This window comes from Protopterus annectens, chromosome 15.part0, assembly GCF_019279795.1.
Source record: "Protopterus annectens isolate FY-2018-M chromosome 15.part0, PAN1.0, whole genome shotgun sequence".
NCBI lineage: Eukaryota > Metazoa > Chordata > Ceratodontiformes > Protopteridae > Protopterus > Protopterus annectens.
The window spans coordinates 483,752,813-483,778,816 of NC_056749.1; the positions used below are offsets into that span (position 1 = coordinate 483,752,813).

The 26,004-nt window shown below is 44.6% G+C and overlaps 1 protein-coding gene across 1 annotated transcript in view; it reads right to left on the reverse strand.

Annotated features, from left to right (window-relative positions):
- Positions 1-26,004, reverse strand: part of LOC122789775 (probable global transcription activator SNF2L1) — a 2,109,210-nt gene that overhangs the window by 1,359,243 nt on the left and 723,963 nt on the right. The window contains exon 9 of the mRNA XM_044057215.1: positions 15,078-15,209. Coding sequence (XP_043913150.1) covers positions 15,078-15,209 — 132 coding nt within the window. The remainder of the gene's footprint in view (positions 1-15,077; positions 15,210-26,004) is intronic.

Genomic DNA, 26,004 nt, shown 5'->3' on the forward strand with positions numbered 1-26,004 from the left:
TTGAATGATGTTTTTGTGTCACAATTCGTTAAATGCATTAGTTGTTAAGTGCAGGAAGAAACTCTGCAACACTGAATATAAGATAAACAGGAGTGGGTAGTAATGACAAAAATGAAAGTTACATACTTACCATAAAAAGAAGTTATGTATTTACCATAACGTTCCATGTGAGTTGTTTATCTCGCCTTTATTCTCACTGATGGGTTCGGAGCCGATCCTCGGCTCCGACACAGCTGATAGCAAAGCTCAAGGTTTGCTAGTAGCTCGAGACCAAGCCCCTTATCCCACAATGCACTGCTGGAATTACCTCGGACCTTGTTTGCTGTGAGTAACAGTATGTGCATGTAGATATATATATATATATATATATATATATATATATATATATATACATATATACACACCCTTTTATTTATTTCTATCAAGAACACTTCCTGAAGGGGAAGAAGAAATATTGAATAAACAACTCACATGGAACGTTATGGTAAGTACATAACTGCTTTATGTGAAGTTGTTAAATCTCGCTGTTTATTCTCACAGATGGGTAGCGTCCCTAGCACCCTCAATCTTGGGTGGCTCATGGAAGTATGTTCTTCAGTACCGTGGAACCAAAGGAAGAACTGTCCCTTGAAGCCTTATCTACTTTGTAATGCGTGATAAAGGTATGACGCTTAGACCAAGTGGCTCCAGGACAAATATTGTCAAGGGGTAATTTAGCTTGAAAAGCAGAATACGTAGAGACGGCTCTGGTAGAATGAGCCTTAGGTTTGTGTGTTAATGGCATGCTCGCATTCTCATAAACAAAGGATATACAATCGGATAACCATTTAGATAAGGTTGTTTTAGCCACTGGATTGCCTTTTCTAGCTTCTGAGAAGGATACAAAAAGTTGATCTGATTTTCTAATATTCTTAGTTCTGTCAAGATAAAATCTGAGCTGTCTGTGTACATCAAGTTTGTGCAGCATGTATTCCAATTTGCTAGAGTGGTTGGGAAAAAAGACTGGCAGCTCAATGACCTGATTGATATTTGATTCAGAACAGACTTTAGGTAAAAATGAGGGGTTTGTTCTGAGAGAGATACTCTATCAGCAAGGAAAATCATGTAAGGTGGTCTGATAGATAATGCTTGAAGTTCTGACACTCTGCGGGCAGAAGTAATGGCCACAAGAAAAATAGTTTTCGAGGATAAATATTTGAGATCACAAGAAGATGCTGGTTCAAAAGGGGGAAGAATAACTTGAGACAGCATAAAGTTTAAATTCCAGGGAGAATAGGGAATTCTGATAGGAGGTCTCATGTGAAGAACGCCTTTAAGAAAAGTCTTAGATAATTTATGGCCCATAACATTTGAGCCACCAAACCCAAGGTGAAAATTTCAGATGGCAGCTAACTGGACTCGAGCTGTAGCAGCTGTTGCCCCATCCTTAAAAATCTTTGTTAAGAATTCCAAAATAGATGATAGCAGAGCTCGGAAAGGGTCAATTTTCTGCGTGTTGGCCCAAATTGAGAACCTTTTCCATTTACTGCCATATAATTTCCTGGCAGATGGCTTGTGAGAAGACAAGAGAATTTGTCTTGTATCTTCTGAAATGGAATGAAGCCTGGCAATTAGGGGAAGTGGATTAGCCAAACAGTCAGTTTCAGGGACTGCAGTGAAGTATGGAGGTCCCCTGATGGGTGCGTCAGAAGGTCCGGAACTGGGTCCAGGATCCATGGATCTTCCAACAGATGATGGTGGAGAAACGGAAACCAAATCTGTCGAGGCCAGTAGGGGGCTATGAGAATAATAGTCCTTCCCAGCGATGTTGCTTTCTGTAAAAATCTGGGTATCAATGAGAAGGGTGGAAATGCATAATGGAGACCCAGGAGCCAATCGTGTAAAAGTGCATCTCTAGGGGGGTGACCGGGAGGTGGTATTAGGGCAAAGTAGCTTCTGCATTTTGAATTGATGTGGCTGGCAAAGAGGTCGCAGCAAGGCTGGCCCCATTTGCGGAAAATCAACTCCGCAACCTGTTGTTTGAAAGACCACTCGTGAGGGAGCAATATCTCCCTGCTTAGCTTGTCCGCTATCACGTTGGATTTCCCCAGGATGTGCGTTGCTAACAGAAAATGCTGGGACAACACAGCCCATTGCCAGACCCTGAGGGCTTCTCGACAATGGGGATAAGACTTGGTTCCACCTTGCTTGTTCAAGTACCAGACTACTGACATGTTGTCCGTCTGAATTGCAATAGTTCCTAGAGGGAGAGAGTCCTGAAAGTACTGCAATGCCAGAAGTACCGCCCTCAGCTCTAGAACATTGATGTGCAGATGTGATTCTTGATCTATCCAGGTGCCTTAGGCAGTCTTTCCCTGAAAATGCCCCCCCCCCCCAATCAGGGAAGCGTCCGTGGTTACAGTGGCTACTGGGGGGGGGGGGGACAAAAGGTCTTCCGATTGTGACATGAAGAGACGTCAACCACCACCGAAGGTCTCTCTTGCAAGAATCCATGATGAGAATCATGTGGTGCATCGGTAGTTTCCGGTACGACCGCTGAGCAAAGAGGAGCCATTGAAGAATTCGCATATGCATCCTTGAAAGTCGTATAGCCAGGATTGCTGCCGCCATCAAACCCAGCACCTTCAAAACCTCTGCTGCTGTAGCTTTGTTCTTTGACATCAGTGAGCTGATGTGTTGGCGGAGAAGTGAGACTCTTTCGATAGGAAGATGTAGAGTGGTGGTTGAGGTATCTAACCCTGCTCCTATAAAAATAGTATGCTGCAATGGCGATAAGGCAGACTTTTCGAAGTTGATTGTAGTGCCTAATTGTTGGCAGAGTGTCAGAGTGTATTGTGTTGCCTGAGTCAATTGATGACTGGTGGTAGCGGTGAGGAGCCAATCGTCTAGGTATGGAAACACCTGGAATCCTAGACGTCTCAGGTGAGCCGTGACCACTGCCATGCATTTGGTGAACACTCTGGGGGCTGTAGCGAGACCAAAGGGCAGGGCTCGAAACGGGTAATGACTGGCTCCCAGCCGGAAACGCAGATGATCTCTGGAGCGTCTGTTCATCTTTATGTGATAGCACGCGTCCTTGAGATTTATGGAGCACATCCAATCGCCTTTCCCTAGGAAGGGAAGAATGGACTGAAGCATGACCATTTGGAACTTCCCTTTCTTTACGAACTGGTTGAGTCTGCTGAGGTCCAAGATAGGTTTCCAATCCCCTGTTTTCTTTGGTACCAAAAAGAATCTTGAGTAAGTTCCGAATCCAACTTGTTCTGCTGGGACTGGTTGGATGACTCTTTTTTTCTAGCAATCTGTGGACCTCTACGATTGCTTGTTCCCTGAGACTGGGTGGAACATCTGGGATTCTGTTTACAGGAATGGGAGTAGAAGAGAATGGTATGAAATATCATCCAGAAATGATGCTTTTTACCCATGTATCTGATGTTATGTTTAGCCAGGCTTCTGGGTACAAAGACAAGCGACCCCCGACTGCCTCCAGATCCGAACAGTCGGGCCTCCTTTCAGGGGTGCTGGTAGGGTTGACCGGAGAACTGACCCCTGTCACCCTATTGCTGCGGACCCCCTCTGCCGAGGGGGCGGTGTCTTCCGTTATAACCCCTTCCTCTGCCTCTAGAGGGGGTTTCTCCACGTGTGTCCTGAAAGGCTCCCTGTGCTTTTTGGAGCCACATTTTCCCTCCCCTAGGGCCCCCTGGGGTAGGGCCGAGTAGTGATAGAAAAACAGACTCCAACGGCAGATAAGGTCTTGCCTTCCTGCTCACACCTGGTTAAAGTTTCCTTTACTTTAGGCCGAAACAGTGATGAGCCATCGAATGGGGTGTTGATAAAGGAAGACTTAAAGGGTTCCGCAAAGGAACAGAGACGCATCCAGGCTTGTCTTCGAAGAGCAATGCCCGAACTAGTGGCTCTACTCGAACCATCAGCTGCATAGGATATGAGATGCATGGACGAGTTTACCACTGAGTTAAGGGTAGCGAGCTGTGCGATGACTTTATCGGCCACCCCTGCAGCTACTGTACCCTGGAGAGTATCTCCTAGCTCTTTCAGGAGATCTCTTTGTAGACTCGTAAAATGGGTTAAGTAGTTCAGTGATTGCAGACAAAAAGTTGCTGAACTAAACATGCGTTTCCCATATCTATCCATGACCCTAGAATCTCTGTTAGGAGGATGGTAGATGTGGATGTCTCAGACACTTCCTTTTTGGTGGCTGCAGCTACCACCATGGCATCAACAGGCACTCCCTTTGTCAAAAATGGCTTGTCCACTGCGGCAGACATGAATTTATTGGGCTTACAAGGAATGGGTTCCATGGCCTCCGGTGACTCCCACGCCTTAAAAGAGATCAGTTCCATGAGCTCGTCGTAAGGCGGAGACACCCAAGAAGTGGAAGGTTGAGACCCAAAAGCCTTCAAGAGCATGGACTCATCCTCAGTAGGGGGTCTTGGACTGCCAATCGCCCCTCTGATTAAGGATCTCTAGTATCTCTGCAAAGAAGATATCCTCAGAGAGGGATGGAGGGAACCCTTCTGACTCATCCAAGTCCGTGGCAGATGTCAAAGACTCCTGTGGGAAATCTAAGTGCTTCCTCTTGCACAGTCTCTTCCTGGGCACCTCCTCAGTGGGGGGATCTGGGGAGGTCTCAGAAGAGCAGGGGATGCCCTGTGGGGGTACTTGAGGCTCAGGGTCTCTACGCTTAGGGGGACCGGTAAACAAAGAAGCAGACACAGGAGCTTGAGGGGTGAGGGAAGCCCGAACCGATGCTGACGTTGTCTTTGAAGACAAAACTCTCCTCATGGCATTGAAGGCACCATGGCTTCGATGAGAAGGAGTGGACGGACTCGAGAGTACCGTCCGATCCTCCTGCATGAAACCATGGGCTCCGAGCTCGAGGTAAGAGCCGAGCTCATCCGAGCCGTGGCCCCGAGAGGAAGAGTCGACACCAACAAATCGGTTCAATTATCCTCCCCGGACCCGATGGGAGAGAGTTGGCTCCTAGAGTCCTCGGTCAGCGCCGAGGACATCCGAGTAGATGGAGCCGATAACACCGGTGCGGGTATCGGCTCCAAGGGTTCGACAATCATCGGTTCAGTTTCCTTCGGCTCCCAGAGTCCAGTACGGCTCGGAGGAGGAGTAGACAAATCCGGTTCCATGGTCTTCGGCACTGACGAGCTGGTCGGGGCCGACAACAATTTGGCAAGTCCTGGTGCCTGTAAAAGCTTCTGCACTAGCCGATCCATGTCCAAATCTGAAAGGCTGACTGAGGACTTAGATGAATGCACCAAAGGTGCTGACTGGAGCACAGGAGAAGTGGGAACTTCAGAGACCGGCTCCAATACTGAGAGCTGACTCCAAATCAAAGGTACACTCGGTTCCGAAGTCTGTGGAACCGATGACCCTCCCTCTGAAGTTTTTGCCTTTTTTGCCACTTTGTCTGAAGATTTTAGGGATTTTGAGGATTTGGAGGACGTGCTAGTACCCTCATGGCTACTCAACACCTCAGAAAAGGATTGCTGTAGCAATCCCCTGTCTCTTAGCTTCCTCCTTCTCTCCAAGAGGACTCTTGAAGAAAAGGAATGGCAAATGCTGCAAGTGTCTTGGAGGTGTTTAACCTCCAGACAGTAGACACATTGAATGTGTTCGTCAGTGATGGACATTTTCTGCCCACAATCTGGGCATTTCTTGAATCCCAATTTAGGATGGGATTTTTCCTTGTCATCCGACATAGTTAAAGTAACAAACCTGTATACTACAAAAACTAAGACAGTAAAGTCCTTACTTTACTTGTAAAGACCCACAAAGTAACTAAGCCCAATCCGGGCACTATCTATAACAACTATCTATAGTTTACAAATACAGGGCTAAAGAGGCCCACAGAGAAAAACCCTAACTATAAGAAAAAGATTAATAAGTCTAAATAGGGCTAAAGGCCCACACAAAACAACTAAGCCAATAGGGCACAAACTATCCAAATCTAGAGAAGCTATTATCAAATTTTTAAACATTAATATACAACTATCCTCTAAAACAAAAAGAAAGATTTTTTTATAAGAATTTGCTGGTTTTTTTTTTATCACAAATGGTCCGAGCTAGCTGGATCACCGAGATCTCTCTTGCCGCGGCAAACTAGATCTGAGGTAATTCCAGCAGTGCGTTGTGGGATAAGGGGCTTGGTCTCGAGCTACTGGCAAACCTTGAGCTTTGCTATCGGCTCCGAACCCATCAGTGAGAATAAACAGCGAGATTTAACAACTTCACATCAATAGACCTGCATTGTCTGTCTCAGTCTGGTTTAACCTGTGGGTTATCAGATTAGACTCAGATTTAACAATAGAAACTTCCTTCAGACTTTGAACTCACCAGGGTCCTCCTCCCTTACCCAAAACCCCTCGGTCCTCGCTATATTCCTCAGATCGAGTTTGCCCAATGACAACCACCTCCAACACACAATAAACTTCCCTAACCAAGGAGGACGCAGGATACCAAAGATAAGAAACTGATGATCTCCATTGTCTGGCCATCAGAGAAAGGGAAGTTTGCCATACCAAAGAAAGGCAGTGGCAAGAGGGGGGGAAGGTTGAACCAGACAGAGACAGACATTACCTTAAGTACATAACTTTCATGACCAATGTTGTCTGCTTCGTCTGGCTTCATTCTGTGACAGACAGCCCCAGCCCCAAAAACCCTTGGGAGAAACTAAAAGAAGGACATGCCGCAACACAGTGGAGCCAAAGGAAGCCCTGGATCTTCACTAAATCTTCAGCTTATAATGCAATGTAAAAGTGTGATGACCCATATAAGTAGCGGCTGGGCAAACTTTATCCATTGATACTCTAGAAAATAAAGCTGTAGAAGTAGCCATAGTCCTGACAGAATGACCCTTAGGCTTGTGTGGAAAGGTCTTACATTTCAAACAATACGCAAACAAGATAGGGTCTGCCAGCTAGTTGGATAGTCACTTTAGACACAGGCGAGCCCAGCCTGGATTTTGTAAAGGAGACAAATAATTGACTGGATTTTCTAAAGGCTCTGGTAAGGTCCAAATAAAATCTCAATTGCCTATGCACATCAAAACAATACAGAAGGTATTCCCCTTTACTGGAGACATTGGGAAAAAAACACAAAAGATGTGAATAGAACTGCTATGGTTATTCTCAAAGCTACCTTAGGCAGAAAAGAAGGGTTTGTACAAAGTGACACCCTCTCCTTGTTTAACATCAAATAAGGAGAGGTATCAAAAGCTTACAACTCCGAAAACTTCCTTGCTGAAGTACAACCACCAAAAACAAAGTCTTCCAAGACAAGAGCTTCGAGTCAGAAGAAGCTGAAGGTTTGAATGTAGGGCCTGCAAGGACCTACAGAAACAAAACTCAAATCCCAGGAAGGAAATAGATCTTGATCTGGGGGGCGGAGCAAAAAGGTACCTTTGAGGAATGCAGCAGAAATTTTGAGGAAGCCAGAGGAACATTATCTCTGCTAACAAGGAAACTAGAGATGGTTGCCAACTGTACCTAACAGTAGAAAAACTGGGACCTTTTTGAAATAACTCAGCAAGAAAATCCCAAATGGATTCTAAGGGAGCAGAAACAGATCATGACCATGAGTTTCTGCCCAAAGTATAAAACATCTCTATTTACTGGAATACACTTTTCTAGTAGACTGTTTCTGAGATGAAGACAAGATGTGAACTACAACCTGGGAAAGTTGGGATTTCTGACCATCAAGGAAACTGGGGAAACCATGCGGTTAACATGAGAGACTGAAGACTGAGGGGATCCAGACTAGCTAGATGAGAAATGACATATGGAATGGGATCCTGTACCCAAGGGGGGATACTTCAAGGGAGGTCAAAAGAAGGGAAATCACACCTTAAGAAGCTAAAGCTAAAAAGCTGCTATGAGGATCACAGTTGCTCTGCAGCAGGCTGCCTTCTGAAGAAATTTTACGATCGAAGGAAATGGGGGATAAATAAAGAAGTCCCAGGGGCCAAGCAAACATTAGAACATCATTTGGTGACTGTCCTGGGGCGAGGGCTAAGGTGTAATAGCTGCTGCACTTGATGTTGGATAGGGAAGCAAAAAGAGTGCCCCAGCTCTGAAAAATCTCAGTCACAATTTTTGGATTCAGGGACCACTCGTGGGGAAACAGAATGGTCCTGCTGAGGCTGTCGGCAAGAATGTTTGATTACTCCAGGATGCGCATTACCACCAAAAAACACTGAGAAGAACTCGCCCATAGCCTAACTTTCATGGCCTCCCAACAAAGAGGATACAGATGTGTTCTCCCCTGCTTGTTGAGATACCAAACAAATCACATATTGTCCATCTGTATCAAAATCACACCTCTGGGAAAGGCTTCCTGAAAAGCCTGCAATGCAAAGAGGACCACTCTCATCTCTAGAACACTGATGTAAATGTTGGCCTCCATGGAAGACCAGGATTTCTGAACTATCCTTCCTTCAAAATGCCTACCCTACTTCAGGAGGGAGGCATCTGTGGTGACAGTGGTCAAGGAACCCGGAAGAACAAATGGTCTCCCATCGGTTACTAAAGGAGACTGTAACCATCAATGAATTTAGTTGTGGCACACCTTTTTCCAGCAATATGGAAAAATCCACTGAATGGGTTAAGCAATGCCGCTGTATGGCCAGAGTCCATTGCAGAGCCCTCATACAATATATGGCTAAAGGGACCAACTCTATGGATGCTGCCATATGACTTAAAAGTTTCATAACTGCATGAGCTGGAGGCTTTGAGGTTGTGAGCACTGACAAGGCCAGAGCATAAAGTCTGATCACTCTGGAACTCGGAAACCTAGCAATCTGACTGACTGTATCCAATCAATAACCTATGAGCTCTAATACCTGAACAGGTTGTAGGATCAACTTTGGGTAATGGACTCTAATGCCTAAGAAGTGACATAGCTGTAGTTAAGATATCCTTGGCTATAATCAATGATGCTGTTGTGGGGGTAGGAACAAGCCAATCATCCACGTAAGGGAAGACCTGAAATCCCTGCAGCTGAAGCCAGGTTGTAACTACTGCCATGCACCTGGTGAAACCTGGGGGTTGTGTGAGACCAAACAACAGGGCCCTGAACTGAAATGGTAGTGATTGGCCCCTAGCCAGAACCACAGAAACCTCCTGGAGTGCTTGTCTATCTTGATACTAAATTCAATTTCTGGTCCAGCTAAAACAAACATATTGTAGGCTTCACATGAACCTGATTATTTACAACAAGACCATTACACTCCAAGACCAGGTTTACATAGTCTCTATAAAGCCTCCTACTGTACGCAATTAGAGACATTGTTCCTTCCTTTCTGGGAAACCCTCCCCAGGCATGCGGACTCAGTGAAAGCACAAGTTGGGACCATTGCAAGGGATGGTACTCTACAATATAAGTAAAGTGTTTCAAACAGCACAGTGGATAAAACCAGGTTTATTTTGACTTATGGCTCCAACTTGTTTGGAATTCAAAATGTTATTCAGAAGCCCACAGGGTAGGGGTGGTCCACAGAATCATAGTTTACACACACACACACACACACACACACACACACACACACACACACACACACACACACACACACACACACACACACATATACACGTATATCAGCAATGGTCATGAACACATATAAGCAATCAGAAGAAGACATGTATGGGTAGTAGGCGTCCTTGAGGTCTGTCGAGCACATCCAATCATCCTTCCTCAGAAGAAATAAGATGAACTGCACCATGACCATCTGGAATTTGGTCTGTTTCAAGAACTGATTCAGTTTGCTTAAATAAAAAATGAGCCTCAGGTCCTTGTTCTTCTTTGGTACCAAAAAGAATCGCGAACAGACCCCAGATCCTTGCTGGTTTGGTGGGACCTCTTGATGACTGCTGCCTGCAGTTTCTGACAGGGTGGAACGTCTTGGAGACACTTGTAACAAAAGTTTGGAACCTCTAAAAAGGGAACAGATTAGCCTCTGGATACAACTCTTAACACCCATGCATCCGAGGTGATGGCTCCCAAGCTTTTGGGTGAAGAACCAAGTGACCGCAAATGCCTCCAGTGTAGGACAGGTGGCAACCCTTCAGGGTCACTGAACGAGCCCACTGGACAAAGCCTCATGGAAATTCTGATTCTGCGGACCACCCCTGCCCCATCAACAGCTTCCTTTATGATTCCCCCACCCAATCCTCTGAAGCAGCGTCCTGAGAAGACTGCTGCGACTTTCTGAAAGAGGTACTTAGCCCCCTTCTGATTCTTCAAAAAGATTCACAGAGGGGTGTCAAAGCATCTTACCTCCTTGCTCGCTCCTCTTTAGATCATCTTTAACTTTCAGCCTGAACAAGAAAGAGTCATCAAATGGGGCATTGACGACGGACACACTGAAGCAATCTGCAAAGTTGCATAAATGCATGCAAGCACGGTGCTGAACGGTAATGCCAGAGCCAGCTGCTCAGTACACTGCATTTGCTGCGTTTGAAATGAGCCTCAAGGAAATCCGGGTACACAACTGAGTCTCTAGTATCTTCCAAATCTCCCGAGACAGCTGCATCTTAACATTCCTTGACACCTCAGACACTAGGCCATTCTGAAATCTTGTGTAGTGCGATAAGTAATTAAGTACTCTCAGCGCAACGGTGGCTGAGGCATAGGAGCACTTCCCTAAATTAACTAATGCCGGAGACTCCCTGCTTGGGGGATGGACCAAAGATCTCTCTTTAGAGATATTCTTGGTGGCAGCCACCAAAACAACAGCCGGACCCTTATTCCAATGCAGCCAGTCCTTGGGGGAGTGGGGGTGAAAGAATCTTATCAAGTTTGGGGATGGGCTCCACCGTGTCAGCTTCCTTTCACTCCCTCCAGGATACCAGGTCTATGAAAGCGTATGGAGTGACTGTGATGCCCATGCACTGGCCCAGCAATCAAGGAGCTTCAATCCTCACCACTACCACTAGTGAGGGGCTTCCATACAGGGAAAGGATAATAAACACACACACAGTAAAGTACAATTTCCCTTAAGAGTACACAGAGATCACAGTCAATCTGGGGCTGATTTCTCCCTCTCTGTCCAACCAGTGCTTCGTGTCCCTGCCCAAGTAGCTGACACTCACACACTTTGAGATAAGAGTTATATACAACCACACAGACAATCCTGGGGACGGTTGGCACAGTTTTTCCAGCTGTGCCCCTTTTACCCAGACTATAAGGTAGTACCACTTGCCACCACCCACTATTTATCAGCTACTAAATGGCCCTTATGAAAGGGTGTCCAGTTATACTGTGCAATATTATTATCCAAATGGTAAGTGCAACTGAACAGTCAAGGCTTATTGAAGTGACTTGGCCAGTATCACCATATACAAGCAATGTACTCTTAGAGCTTAAACTATCTCTACACAAAACAGCCACAGTTGAAAGGTTTAAAAATATTTAATAATAAATAATAAAAACACAAGACAATACTTCTTACTGCACAGTGCTAGCCAAGAGTTCAGAGATAACAGAGAAATACTTAAAATAATACAGTAGAAAAAGTTCTGACATCAATACAGAAAAAAAAACTAATCTAATCTTCCTATTTCCTAGCTAGATCTAAGAGAAAACACAGTTCTAAAATAAACTTACATACAGAACACAGGCAGAATGCTGGTGAGTTGGATGTTCTCAAGACAAATGCTTTCTGCCTTCATTCTTTCTGTCCTTAAATTTATAACACAGTACCACATCATTTCTTTCTCGTTCCCAGGCTAACAGAAACTCTGAAGTTAATAGCCCCTTTGATCTTACAGCTGGTCAGGAAGCCAGAGCAATAAAAGAAATTATACATGTAAATTCTAGCCATTAACTCTGGCCTCAAAACAATAGGCAAAATGCCTCCCTCTAGACATCTCGGCTCCGAGTTTTAGATCAAAGAATTTCACAATTCTTCACTTATCAGCTTTCTTACAACAGAGTGCACTGTTGTTACATTTTTTTCAGATCAACATCCAATACAGTCTTTTCACATTTAAGAGAACAAGCCTGTGACTTACATTAATATTTACAAATGACATAATTATCTACAAAATTCTATCTACCTAGGCTGGCAGCCTTCACCTATCTTCACAGGGAGAACCACCCAAAGTGTGGATGGGCTAAGGCAGAAGACCTCCAAAAATACCAACTCCTCTGGAGAGGAGGCTTTGGTGGTCCAGCCTCCTCAACATGGCAAAGTAGCTCTAACAGAGCACCAAAAGAGGCATCATCCCACTGAGACTTAGGGAACCCCTCTCCTTCCTTGAGGTCAGTATCATCTGTGTGAGACTCCTACGGGGAGTCAAGGTGTCTCCTCTTGCACCTCCTCTTCCCTGAAACCCCCAACTCCAGTGATGCTTGGGAGAAGGGAAGAGGCTGGAAGCCCCGATAAGGCAGCAAGATGGAGACCCACTGATGCAGGCTGTCCAGAAGCAGACTGATGACTGGTCACAGGCCCAGGTGAGAAAGGGGAAGGGACACTGGCCAAAGAAACCTGACCCTTCTCCTGAGGGGAGACAGTACAGTTGTGCAAAAAATCTTACCATAACAGTAGGTGCCCTTCTCGTCACTGCTGGAGTACTCTTTACCTAAGGGATCACCTGCTAAGGACAGCCCAACATCCTGCCAGTATTCTAAAGCCTTTACTTCTTATAGGTGTTGTACACCACATGTATGCTCCCCGCACAAGGCAGAGGACATAAAGGTGAAGTATATTACTGTTGGTCATGCACACAAGCTGAAGAGATTCATTTAACCTTTTTAAAAAAGTAATACTTACCTTCTGTCATAACCATGTTTCCTGAAATCAGTAATCACATACACATTATATATATTTGTATGTATTGCCAACCTCCTGCTATAATGCTCTATACATGAGGTTATAACTTTCTGAGAACATGTGCAGTGTGTGGGAACATGCTTAATGATTATGAGTCGGCCATTCTGTACACTCAACAAGTGTGTTATGTCAATCACAGGTAGGCAATCAGTAAGACATAGTCAGTATAGGTGAGAACACTAAAGATCAAGAGTTACTTCCTGCTTCAAGGGACGACACATAAGATAGCTCTAAGAAGATTTTGTGAATATCCATCCAGTACTAGCTATGTGACTATGACATTCAGGCTTACAGTAAGATGGTTTGCAATTAGAAGGACAAACCACCAAATTATGTCAGCTGTAATAATTAAATATTCATTCCTAAAGAGTTCTTATTCTTTATTTCTTTCTTTATTACACACACACACACACACACACACACACACACACACACACACACACACACACACACACACACACACAATAACAATAACTAAGCCAATGATGATTAACAAGTATACACTTCCCATACCTTTCAGCACTCTCACTGGTCGCACATTTCTGAAACTGCACATCTGTGCATTTGCTCACTTATGTGAACAGAAACAATATCCACACAGATCAGTGTTTGCTTTATATGGTAGATATAGCAGAACACACACACATGTAATTATACAAATATATACAAATATATGCATGTACAGGGCCAGCAAGCATGACATACAAATAGATATACACATATATTGATGCACACACACACACACACACACACACACACACACACACACACACACACATATATGTATATATATAAATATATGGGAATTTTTATAGCACCTTGTGGTGTAAGACTGCTATATGGTGATAATTCGGCACTTGTGTTAAGGAGATAAAGAAATGGCTCAGAATTATGGACACCTGTCCAAAGTTGTTTGGATTTGTGAGTTAATTCTGAGCCTCTACATTCTACCTACTGTTTCCTTTACCCCATTTTCTATTGAATTTCCTTGGCCTTTTGGAGGCCTTAATGCTAACTGTGTATGACTGAATGACGCAAAAAAAAGTCTGAAACCACAAATGTCAGCACGCTTCTACTCATGCACATGCAAAACCTAAAAAAAAAAAACATTGTTAGCCCCCTTGTACCCTCACCCCCATATACTATCTCCAAGATCATACAATATCGGGGAAACGGCATATTCACCACCTCCAAGTATTTTCCAGTCTTGCACACCTGCTGACCTACTGCTTAGTCAACTAAATTATGTTGACTAAACAAATGTCAACCAAATTGACATTTGTCTAAGGTTACAATGCACAGCATAGTCATATCTGCTGTTTTCTTTCTTCTTTTATACTTCAGTCATACTTTCTTTACTAATGTGTATTCAAGCTCGACCATCAATTATCCACCTTAATTATTCTCTGTACAACTATCTTTATGTCATTATACAAAACATTTTCCTCAGTATGTTTCTGTCTTTAAATCATGCAGATACTGTATATTTTTGTACATGTCTCTCGGGTGTATCACTCACACATATCTGCATGCACGGTCAAAGAACTGTTCAGCATTTCATCATAGTTAATGAAGGTACAACCAGTCAGTGAGCTTCTTTATCTAGTTCTTGGTATATGACCTTCAGGCTCTATTTCTCTAATGTGTGACCCTGACCTCATGGAATCACTGATCCCTGATTAACCTTGAAAAGAGGCACTTGCGTTCAGTGAGTTTATTCAGGTAACACAAATATACAGATAAATAAATATACACAAACATAAACTAAAATACTTGTTTACTCAGTACACAAAAACACACAAAAATATCCTAGCTCCAAATCTCTCTTATGTAGCAGCACAACACCAGAATAACACACACTGCATACCTAACCCACAGAGTGTGTACTAGACCTGCAGGGCAGGTATCATCATTTGGAATCCTGCCTACCACCAGGCAGCTTCATAGAAATATTACTCACAGTATCTAGCTGCAGATTTTACTAAATTTATTAAACTGGGGCAAAAGTCAGTGATAGCACTTTCCTCACTTACAAGGAACTACAGCAGAACAAAATGGGCACAGGGGCCATCCACAGGCAGAATAACTAAGGAAGGCTAATAAAGTCTGCACAAAGAGGATATCCCACGTAGATCCTCTGATACACTAGTTGTATTACACCTATAAAATGTTTCAGCTGTACACTCTTTCAGTAATAATATCTTTATAATCTACTTACCGTAGCAGAATTGAAGACATCAGGCAAGAGAAAATTGAGCAATGCCCACAGTTCATGAAGATTATTCTGTAAAGGTGTCCCTGTCAGCAACAACCGGTTTGTTGACTTGAACTCCCGAACAATTTCTGACAACTAAACAAAAAAGTGGCAGCATAAAATATTACAATTCAAATACTATAGCATTATTTTTAGCTGGATTAGAAAGGTAAACAACCATAAACATCAGCATTTTAATCAAGATGGTTAAACTAAATTATAATTTAACAAAAATAAAAAGTTAATGAAAGGCTAAAGACATTGATGCTGTAGGCAAAACCCTATCACAATCCAGCAAAACATGCAGCTGAGAACTAAACTAACCAGTTATTTATAAAATATCAAATACATTTTTTTACCATTATTAGTTGAGCTAAAAGAGGACCGAGCATGATGGGTAAACAAGTTTAAACTCTATACCAATTCAAATTTGGTACTGTTTCTCAGAAGCTCCCAATGCCAGCACAAGCTGTGATATCAAGATCACTCTTTAACTATGAGTGCACCTACCTAATGAGCTTGCACATTTCTTGCAAATCAAGAAATAGTAATGAGGATTAACTGTGAGTGCACCTACCTAATGAGCTTACACATTTCTTGCAAATCAAGAAATAGTAATGAAAATGATGTATCTTCAGTGATGACACTTGCCTGACTTACAAGGAACTACAGCATAACAGAATGGACACAGGGGGCATCCACAGGCAGAATAACAAAAGGAGGCTATTATAGTCTGGAGAGAGAGAATATCCCTTGTAGATCCACTGATACACTAACAGTATAATGGTTGTATCTAGCACTGGAGACTATTGACAATGGGGCTACAATCAGGTTGAATATCAAGCTATAAATCTAGAAGGATGGAAGAAGCTACAGAAGTAAGCAAAATAAGTCAGTGTTCTCCAGTAGAGAAGTACAACATTAGACCTGACTTCTAGAGTCACAGCTGAGATAATAATGCTTGGTGAAAGTGAGAACTGAGGCTCAGTTGGCCAAGGCAGAAATGTAACAGTAACGTAACATTTCTAAAGCAAGCAATGAAAACTGATGAAAATAACCATACCCCTAGAGAAGTGGCCTCTGACTGCAGCATTTTCCAAAAAGCAGTGAGCTTTCACATAGCAAAGGAAAACCCAGTGGGCAATCTTACTTCAAAGGGGTTTGCTTGATTACTGCCAGCCTTAACTTCCACCGGTGTTCTATCTTATTAAACTCATGCATTCACTTCTAGTAAAATTTGAACTGCCATTCACATCCAGAGTTAAAAAGGGCTTTCTCACTCTATCTCCTTTAACTTCTGTCCCGGTGAAAAAAACAGGAGATGCATGGACTGAACCATAAAAAATTCAGAGACCACTTTTGAAATAAAAGTCAGCTGCTCTGAAAGGGCAACTAATTATTTTGAAAGACCAAATGTGGTTCTCTAAAGATGAAGGCCTGAAGCTCAGATTCTGCAAGCAGAACTGATGGCTACTGAAAAAGTTTTAACATACAAACTTCACTGCTGATGAACCAGCGTGGGGATGCTTTTTAAGTGGGATAGGCAAGCCTGTTAATCTTGAAGTTCACTTTCCATGGAGAGGATGAGTTCTTCACAAGAAGCTGAAGATACAACAGTCCTATTAATGAACTGCTTGACCAGCTAGTGAACAACCACAGTCCTGCCCTCAACAAGGTTATGACAGGCATAAACCAGGCAGCATATACAATTACAGTGGCAAATGATGCCCAAACTGCATAACTGCCTAATTCAGGTCAGGAGTACCTGCAACCTGAGTGACTGGAGTGGTAGTATGTACCATTACAACAAAACAGGGAATCTTTTCCACTTGGCAAAATACATCTCGCCTGATAGAAGGTATATCAGTGGCATCAGTCACTTCTGACACCCCTACATGAAGATACTACAAGTTCAGAGGATCTAAAGAAAGAGTCAAGACCTGAGATAGAGTCAATAATCACTCCACCAGTGGAGAATCCCCACTGACTAAGAGAAAGAAAGCTTCCTGCATCACACTCCTTGCTGCCTGAAATCACACTTTTCTTGTCTACTATGGGGCAAAGAGAATTAACTAGTCTTTCTTCCATGGATTCTGCAATAATGTATGATAAAATACTGTACGTTACTCCAACTGTACATAGTGAAGACACTTTGCTTGCAGCAGTATCACTTGATCTGCAGCAGAGTTGAGATTATCGCTCACTTCCAACTGCAAAGCACCCATCCTAAGAAAGGTTATGCTGCAGCAAGGGGAGGCACACATGGAGACCACCGGGAAATGTCTTTTACTCCTAGACCTGATGACACAAGTCTTACACCATAGCAAACTCATGTATGTGGCTAGCGGCTCTGCAACTAATTGTCTATTACAATACTTATGTTTTCAAGTTTACAGAGGGTACAACGAATACCATAATGAGAAGTTATGTACCTACCATAACGTTCCATGTTAGTTGTCTTCTCTCGCCTTCTTTCTTGCTTGATGGGTTCGGAGCCGATCCTCGGCTCCGACTCAGCACTTGCTAAGCTCAAGAGTCACTTTTACCAGCTCGAGGCAGACCCATATCCCATGATGCAAGGCGGTAAGTACCCAGATCTCGTTTGATGACAAAAGGGCAATAGCACCTAGCATAAAAACTTCCCAAAGGAAGAAAGAAGGAGAGAAAAACCTGCATGATGGTAGAAGGACCAGCTCTGTATGGTCTTCAGAACTATAATTCTTTGTAGAGAAAGGTCTGTCCAGGCTTGGGGGAAGGAGGGAGGGTCGCAAGAAAGAAGGCGAGAGAAGACAACTAACATGGAACGTTATGGTAGGTACATAACTTCTCAATGTTAAGTTGTCAATCTCCTTCATTCTTGCTTGATGGGACGCGTCCTAGCACCTCTATCCTGGGTGGCTCAATGGAACAGACTCTTGAGGACGGTAGAGCCAAAACTGGCTCTGTCCCTGGAGGCCAAATCCAATTTGTAATGGGAAACAAATGTATGAGGAGTGGCCCAAGTGGCGCTGCACAAATAGTGTCTAAAGGAAGTCTAGCTTGAAAGGCTGTAGAAGTAGCTAAGCTTCTGGTTGAATGTGCTTTAGGTTTTGAGCACAGCTGTTTTCCCCTGAGCCGATAAATTTCAGAGATGACAGAAGAAAGCCATCTAGATAAGGTCACTTTTGAGACAGGAAGGCCTTTCTTGTTATCAGCATAGGAAACAAAGAGTTGATCGGATTTCCTGAATTGTTTTGTTCTGTCCAAATAATATCTGAGTTGGCGGTGGACATCAAGATAATGTAGTTTTGTTCGATCTGTTTGAATAGTTTGGAAAAATACAGGAGATCAATGGCTTGATTCAAATTAGTCTTTGAGGCGACCTTAGGCAAAAAGGTCGGATTAGTTCTCAATGATACTCTGTCTTTGTGGAAGACCAAATAGGGGGGGGCGAACAGATAGAGCATGAAGTTCAGACACCCTCCTAACCGATGTAATAGCTACCAGGAACAAAGTTTTCCATGAAAGAAATTTCAGGGAACAAGAAACAGCTGGCTCGAAGGGGGGAAGAATCAAGGATGTCAGCACTAAATTTAGGTCCCATTGAGGAGGAGGACTCCTGACTGGAGGCTTCAGGAGGAAAATTCCTTTCAAGAAGGCTCTACAAAGCCTGTGGGACATGATGTTGTGATCTGCGAACCCGACATGAAAGTTCGAAATAGCAGCCAATTGAACTCTAACTGTGGAAGAAGAGGAGCCCGCGTGAAAAATCTCCGCTAAGAAATCCAAAACTGCTTGAACTGGAGCAGTGAAGGGATCAATATTCTTGGCTTTAGCCCAATAAGAGAAACGTTTCCATTTGCTTGTATAAATCCTCCTGGTAGAGGATTTTAATGAAGCTACTAGGATGTCTCTAACAGGGTTAGAGATCATAGGAAGCCTGGCTAAGGAAGGAAGTGGAGCAACCATGCTGTGAGGTTGAGAGAGGGGATAGACCGGTGCAGCTGACCGGATTGGTGAATCAGAAGATCTGGCACTGGGTCCAGATGCCACGGCTGCACCAAAAGGTGATGATGGAGGAACGGAAACCAAATTTGTCAAGGCCAATAAGGAGCAATGAGAATCAATTTGGCTCTCAAAACGGTTGCTTTCTTGATAACTTGAGGGATCAGAGGAAAAGGAGGAAAGGCATAAAGAAGTCCCTGGGGCCAATCCTGGGTCAGAGCGTCTCTGGGGGGATGGCCTGGCAGTGGGAAGAGAGAGAAGAAGTCTGGGCATTTGCTGTTTTGGGGAGTAGCAAGAAGATCGCAACATGGGCGACCCCATTCCAGAAAAATCTCTTCCACTATAGATTGCTTGAGAGACCACTCGTGAGGCATGAGAATAGCTCTGCTCAATCTGTCCGCTAAAATGTTGGTTTTCCCAGGGATGTGCGTTGCTACCAGAAACCGACGAGAGGAGATCGCCCATTGCCAAAGTCTGAGCGCTTCTCGACACAAGGGGTAGGACTTGGTTCCGCCCTGTTTGTTGATATACCAAACTATAGACATGTTGTCTGTGTGGACTGCAATTGTCCCTACGGGAAGAAAGTCGTTGAGGGCTTGCAACGTTAAAAGCACTGCTCTCATCTCTAGGACATTTATGTGCAGGTGGTATTCGAAAGGTTGCCACGTCCCATGAACCATCCTGCCCTGATAATGACCCCCCCCACCCGATCAGGGAGGCATTCGTAGTGACAGTGGCTACCGGAGATGGGGGTACAAAGAGTCTGCCTTGGTGAATCTGGGGAGAAGCGATCCACCAAGCAAGATGATTCTTGCAAATCTGTGTCACCAGTATTTGGTGACGCATTGGAAGTTGTTGGTAAGACCACTGAGTGAACAACATCCATTGAAGAAGGAGCATATAGAAGCGAGCCAGGGGAAGAAGGGTAATGGCCGCAGCCATGAGGCCTAACACCTTTAGAACCATTCTGGCCTGTACCTTCTTGTTGGCTAGAATGATCCTGACATGACTTTGAATGTCTGAGATTCTTTGATCTGTAAGGGTAGCTGACATCCGAACAGTGTTTAAGTTTGCTCTATGAAAGTAATAGACTGGCAGGGCAATAAGGATGATTTTTCAGAGTTGATCGAGATGCCCAATTGAGAACAAAGATTTATTGTGTAATCCCTGGCTTGAACAAGCTGATGCCTGGTGGTGGCTGACAGGAGCCAGTCGTCGAGATACGGAAACACCTGGAATCCTTGACGTCTCAGGTGAGCCGTGACCACTGCCATACATTTGGTGAACACTCTGGGGGCTGTAGTGAGACCAAAGGGCAGGGCTCTGAACTGGAAATGACTGGACCCCAGCCGAAGCGGAGGAATCTCCTGGAGCGTCTGTGAATTTTATGTGATAGTACACATCCTGAAGATCTATTGAGCACATCCAGTTGTCCTTCTGTAAGAAGGGCAGAATTGACTGAAGAGTGACCATTCGAATCTTGTCTTCCTCACAGACTTGTTGAGTCTGCTGAGATCCAATATTGGTCTCCAGTCTCCCGTCTTTTTGGGGACCAAAAGAACCTTGAGTAGATTCCGGGCTCTGAATGATCTGTTGTAACTGGCTGAATGGCTCTTTTTTGCAGTAGTTTTAAGACTTCTAACTCTGCAATTTCCCTTAGACCGGTGGTACATCTGGAAGGGAATTTGAGTGATAGAAAGGACTTTCCTCGAAAGGAATTCTGTAACCCTCGGATATGATCGACTGTACCCATCTGTCTTGAGTGAGGGAACGCCAGGCTTCTGGGTACAGCGATAGTCTTCCCCCGACTGCCTCCAAGGATGGACAGCCGGGCAACACCTCAGGGATGCTGAAAGGGCTTGTCAGAGAGAGGCTCTCTGCTTCCCTGGTTTTGTGGACCCCCTCTGCCTCTAGAGCGGCGTCAGTTATTGTTACCCCCTCTGCCTCTAGGGGTAAACTGACCACGTGAATCCGGCGTGACTCCTTGGGATTTGTGGAACCACATTTTGCCACCCTTCTGTCCTTTGGGGTAAGGTCTAGAAGGGGTGGAAAAACGGACCCCTACGGCAGAAAGAGTCTTGCCGTCCTGCTCACACCTGGTCAACGTTTCCTTCACTTGAGGGCCAAACAAAGCTGACCCATCAAAGGGAGAGTTTGTGAAGGACGCCTTAAAGGGATCTGCAAAATTACAGAGCCGCATCCAGGCTTGGCATCTAAGAGCCACACCTGTACCTGCGGCCCTACTCGCTCCATCAGCAGCATATGATATCAGTCGCATGGAGGAGTTAGCAATAGAATTAAGGGTTCCTAGCTGCGAAGCAATTTTTTCTTGAGCCCCTGCAGCTGTAGGATCCTGTACTACTTCACCTAGCTCCTTAAGGATATCCCTCTGGAGTCTGGTGAAGTGACATAGGTAGTTCAGCGAACGCATAGCAAAGGTCGCTGAAGAGAACATCTGCTTACCATATCTATCCATGGTCCTAGAGTCCTTATTAGGAGGATGGACAGGTACGGAAGGATCTGCAAGTTCCTTCTTAGTGGCAGCCACCACCATGGCATCAGCAGGGACACCTTTTGTGAGGAATTGCTTGTCCGACGGAGCAGTAATAAATTTAGAAGGCCTCCTAGGGACTGGCTCTACAGAGTCAGGAGCAGCCCACGCCTTTCGAGCAATAACCTGCATAAGGGGTCGAAGGCGGAGACACCCAGGAGGTGGAGGGCCGAGATCCAAACGCCTCCAGGTATACTGACTCATCCTCAGAGGGATTATTGGTGGGCCAGTTTCCCCTCTGTCTAAGGAGTTCTAGGATGTCTGAAAAGGAGACATCCTCAGAGGGGATCTTGGGGATCCCTCTGACTCATCTAAGTCAGTATCTGAAGTGATAGACTCGGGGAGTCTCGTGTTTCCTCTTACAGGTCCTCTTTCGCGGAGGATCTCCTGACAGATCAGGAGAATCCTCGGAAGAGGGGGTTCTTCCCAGTGGGGAAACCTGAGGCGGAGGATCTCTGGGTCCGGGAGTAAGAGAAGTGGCAGAGATATCAACAGGCACCATAGAGGGAGGAGCTAAGGGAACAGACTGCTGGCTGAGTCCAGTGGCCAGCACACTCTTCATCACCTCGAAGGCTCCCCTCCCAGGGAGGTCCGAGAGAACCCGTTCCGAAGAACCAGGAACTCCAGGACCCACCGAAAGGGAAGGCTCCGAGGCAGATGTCGGAGCCGAGCTCACCAAGGCCGAGGCTCCAAGGGGAAGAGTGGGGTCGGACAAGGGTCCGATGCCACTCACCCCTCGGAGGAGACCAGGGAAGCCCGACCACCAAATCCCTCTAAGGAAGGTCTCGAAGAGGAGATAAGAGTAGAGGCTGAAGGAGCAGAAGGGGGTATCTGTCCCTCAGCCGTAGCAGAAACCATTCCCGAAGACTCCAACTCCAAACTCTGTGGTAGAGTCGAAGGAGGAACTGCAATGGGGTGTGGACTAATACTCGTCTGTTGAGACGGACTATGTAGCATTTGGGCCAGTGCCTGTGATTTTAATAATCTACTGACCACTCTCTCTAAATCATGGTCAGAAAGCCTGGATGACCTGGATGATCGACTCCGATGGCTCCGTTTCGAGAGGAGAGGAGAAGCCGGAGCCGAGAGTATCGGCTCCAAGGAAGGGGACCTAGACCTCTTCCTCGAAGGAACCATCGGAGCCGAAGAAACCTTGGAAGCTGTTGGAGCCGACAACTTCTCGGCACCGACGGAAGGTTTCGATGCATTGGCTCCAGCCGGAGCCGATACAGCCATAAACGTAAGGGTGTCGGAGCCGATCGGCGCCGACACCGAAGCCTGAGCCACATGGTGATCGGAACCAATCGGAGCCGACACCGAAGTGGTCGAACCAGAATCGGTGCCGAAGGTTTGTGCAAACCAGAATCGGCTCCAGCCGGAGCCAATCTCGACTCTGAAAGAGTCGGAGCCGAGGCCGCAGGCTTGGACACAGAAGCCTGGGCCTTGGAAGACTTAGAAGTCTTAGATGGAGCCGACTTAGCCGGAGAGCCCTCCGGCTTAAGAAGGCCCCTCAAAATAAGCTTATTTCTCCTTTCCTGCAGGACTCTCTGGCTAAAAGAATGACAAATCGCACAGGAGTCCTGCAGGTGGAGAGGTCCCAGGCAGTAAAGGCAAGAAGTGTGACCGTCTGTCAGAGACATTTTCTGACAGCACGAGTCACACTTCTTAAAGCCTGAGACCCTTTCCTTAGACATGTTGTAAAACACACACACACAACACTTGTCCAAGAAAATTTTACAATCCCAAAAGGGAAAAAGTATTGTCTCACAAACACACACACACACCCTAACAAGAGGGGGGATAGGATGGGAGAAGGCCTGACTAAAAAGTTTTAGTAGAGAGGGAAATTTAGTCAGGAAAGGACTAAAACTAGTCTAAAACTATTAATTTTAACTTTAAAAATGACTTTAAACTGAAAAAAGGGGCAAAGAAGTAGTGTGTAAATCACTTACCAGGAGCTGGTAAAAGGAGGACCTCATCAGCGAAGCGGCAAACGAGATCTGGGTACTTACCACCTTGCATCATGGGATATGGGGCTGCCTCGAGCTGGTAAAAGTGACTCTCGAGCTTAGCAAATGCCGAGTCGGAGCCGAGGATCGGCTCCGAACCCATCAAGCAAGAATGAAAGCGAGATTGACAACTTAACATGTGACCATTAAACTCAGAAATCACAGCAGCAGAGTCTAAAACTAAACCTTCCACTACACTCTTAAGTAGACTGACAATTTTATGACTTCCTTTATTCTTTATGAGAGTAGATATGACATGCACTGGAGCATGTCCAGCTGACTGACTTTAAAGACAATTTTGTGGGACAGGATCAAAGAAAACTTCTGCCGGACTATGGTCATCACCACTGAACACCCATTAAAGGGATGTTATCAGAAACTCTCTCAATACAGCTAACAGACACCAGATGCAGAGGTAGAAGAAAGAATAAAGCTCCTACTCAATAAATATAGCCAACACCTTAGTGAACATTTTGGTTGCTGAGGAAAGTCCAAATGTTAATCCCTGAATAGAAAGTGATATAAACCCAAAATAAATGTAAAAGATCTCCTCTTTGGACCCCAGGTAATAGCATGCCAAAAAGAGTCCATTATGAATCTGTAAAAGAAAGGGCATTACACCGATAAAGTTATCATCATAATCTTGATATATCAGATGCGATGGTTTAAGTTAGTGACAGAAGTCCAGGATTGGACAGAGAAGTACAACTGTGTGAGGGTAATCACGTATAACCAGAAATGTCTGAACAGAAGGATCATTATGCTACTGCTTTTAAAACATGAAACTGATAAGATATCAGATAGTCATGTGTCTCTAGCAAACAGTGTAAGGGCAAAAATCTCACACTGAGGTTGCCTAAAAGAAGTCCATCAAAACAAGTACAGTCGCATATGTTCCACTTACCTCTAACACCAGATGTTTGTAGAATATGCTGCCTAACTGGAATATTAGTAGTAGTACCCTAATACCTTCCCTCCGGTAGTCTCTCAAAGCTTCAGGCTCTTCTCCCTGCTTGGCTATGGCTGTGAAGGACCAATCAGCTGCCAGAGTAGGATAGTCCTTCACAGTAACAGACAACAGCCCTCAGTTTTTTCCTAGAGCTCAAAAGGAAGAGCAGATGGAAAAACACAAAATCTGCAAACACTTACTTTCCAAACCACAGCCCCCCCCCCACACACACACACCAAAAGCTGATAAACAACAAAACAGCAGCAACCACCAACCATAAACAACGTACATCAAACTAAACAAGGTGGTGGAAGGGGTGCTGCCAGTAAGGCAGTGTGTTTTAGGCACAACTACTGTTACATGTAGGTGGAACATACACCCAACTAAAGGTGGCTGGTGGGAGAGTGCTGCCAGTACAGCAGCGTTTTCTATGAACATGTGCTGTTACATATGGGTGGAATCTATTCAACTGCACTATGTTTAACACGCATGCAGTCTTACTGTCATATGAGTAGATTCCGAAAGTTTATGAAACCCGGAAGAAGGAAGGATAAGGGTCCAGGAGCCAATGTAGAATGGTCCTAGTGAAACCTGGTCTGGATCTAGGAAAGGTATCCAGTATGTAGTGCTTCATACAAGTATGGACAGAGGACCAAGTTATTACTTTTAGACTACTTTTAGAGTCCACCCCAATCCAAAATGCTAGTGAAGAGGAAAAGGCCCTAGTGGAATGTGGCTTTAACTTGCCTGGATTCACCTGGCTATGGTAGGTGTAACAAAAAAGAGTATCAGAGGAAAACCAATACGGAATGGTTTGCTTAAAGACAAGTTGGCCTTTCAACAACCTATAGAAAGAAGTAAAAAGCCTACTGGCCTTCCTAAAGGGCTTTGTCTTTTAAAAGTAGGATCCAAGATACCAAAGCACATCCAAGGTATGAAATATCGTCAACCTTTAATTTTAGGGTTCTGACAGAACCCAGGCAAAGAATTCTACTGGTTGAGATCAAATTCTTAAACCACTCATAGTATCAGAGAAGGATTAGTAAGTATCACAATCCTATACCCTGTGGAAATCAGGAAAGGTTGTCCCACCATGATAGCTGCAGCTCAGAAACTAGCCTTGCAAATGACACAGCAATAAGCAAAACAGTTTTGCAGGTTAAGAACTTAAGATCAGAATGATCTGCTGGTTCAAACAGTGGTAAGGTCGTTTTTGTTTGTTTTGTTTTTTGCTTTTATTAGAAGAAAATACAAGAGAAATGTCACAAAGGAGAACTTTGCTTGCAATGGATTCTTATATGCAATACTCCCTTTATAAATGTTTTTAACAAAACAGCAGACATACACAGATGGCCACTAAATGCATCTTAACGGACACATTTGCTAAGCCATCCTGAA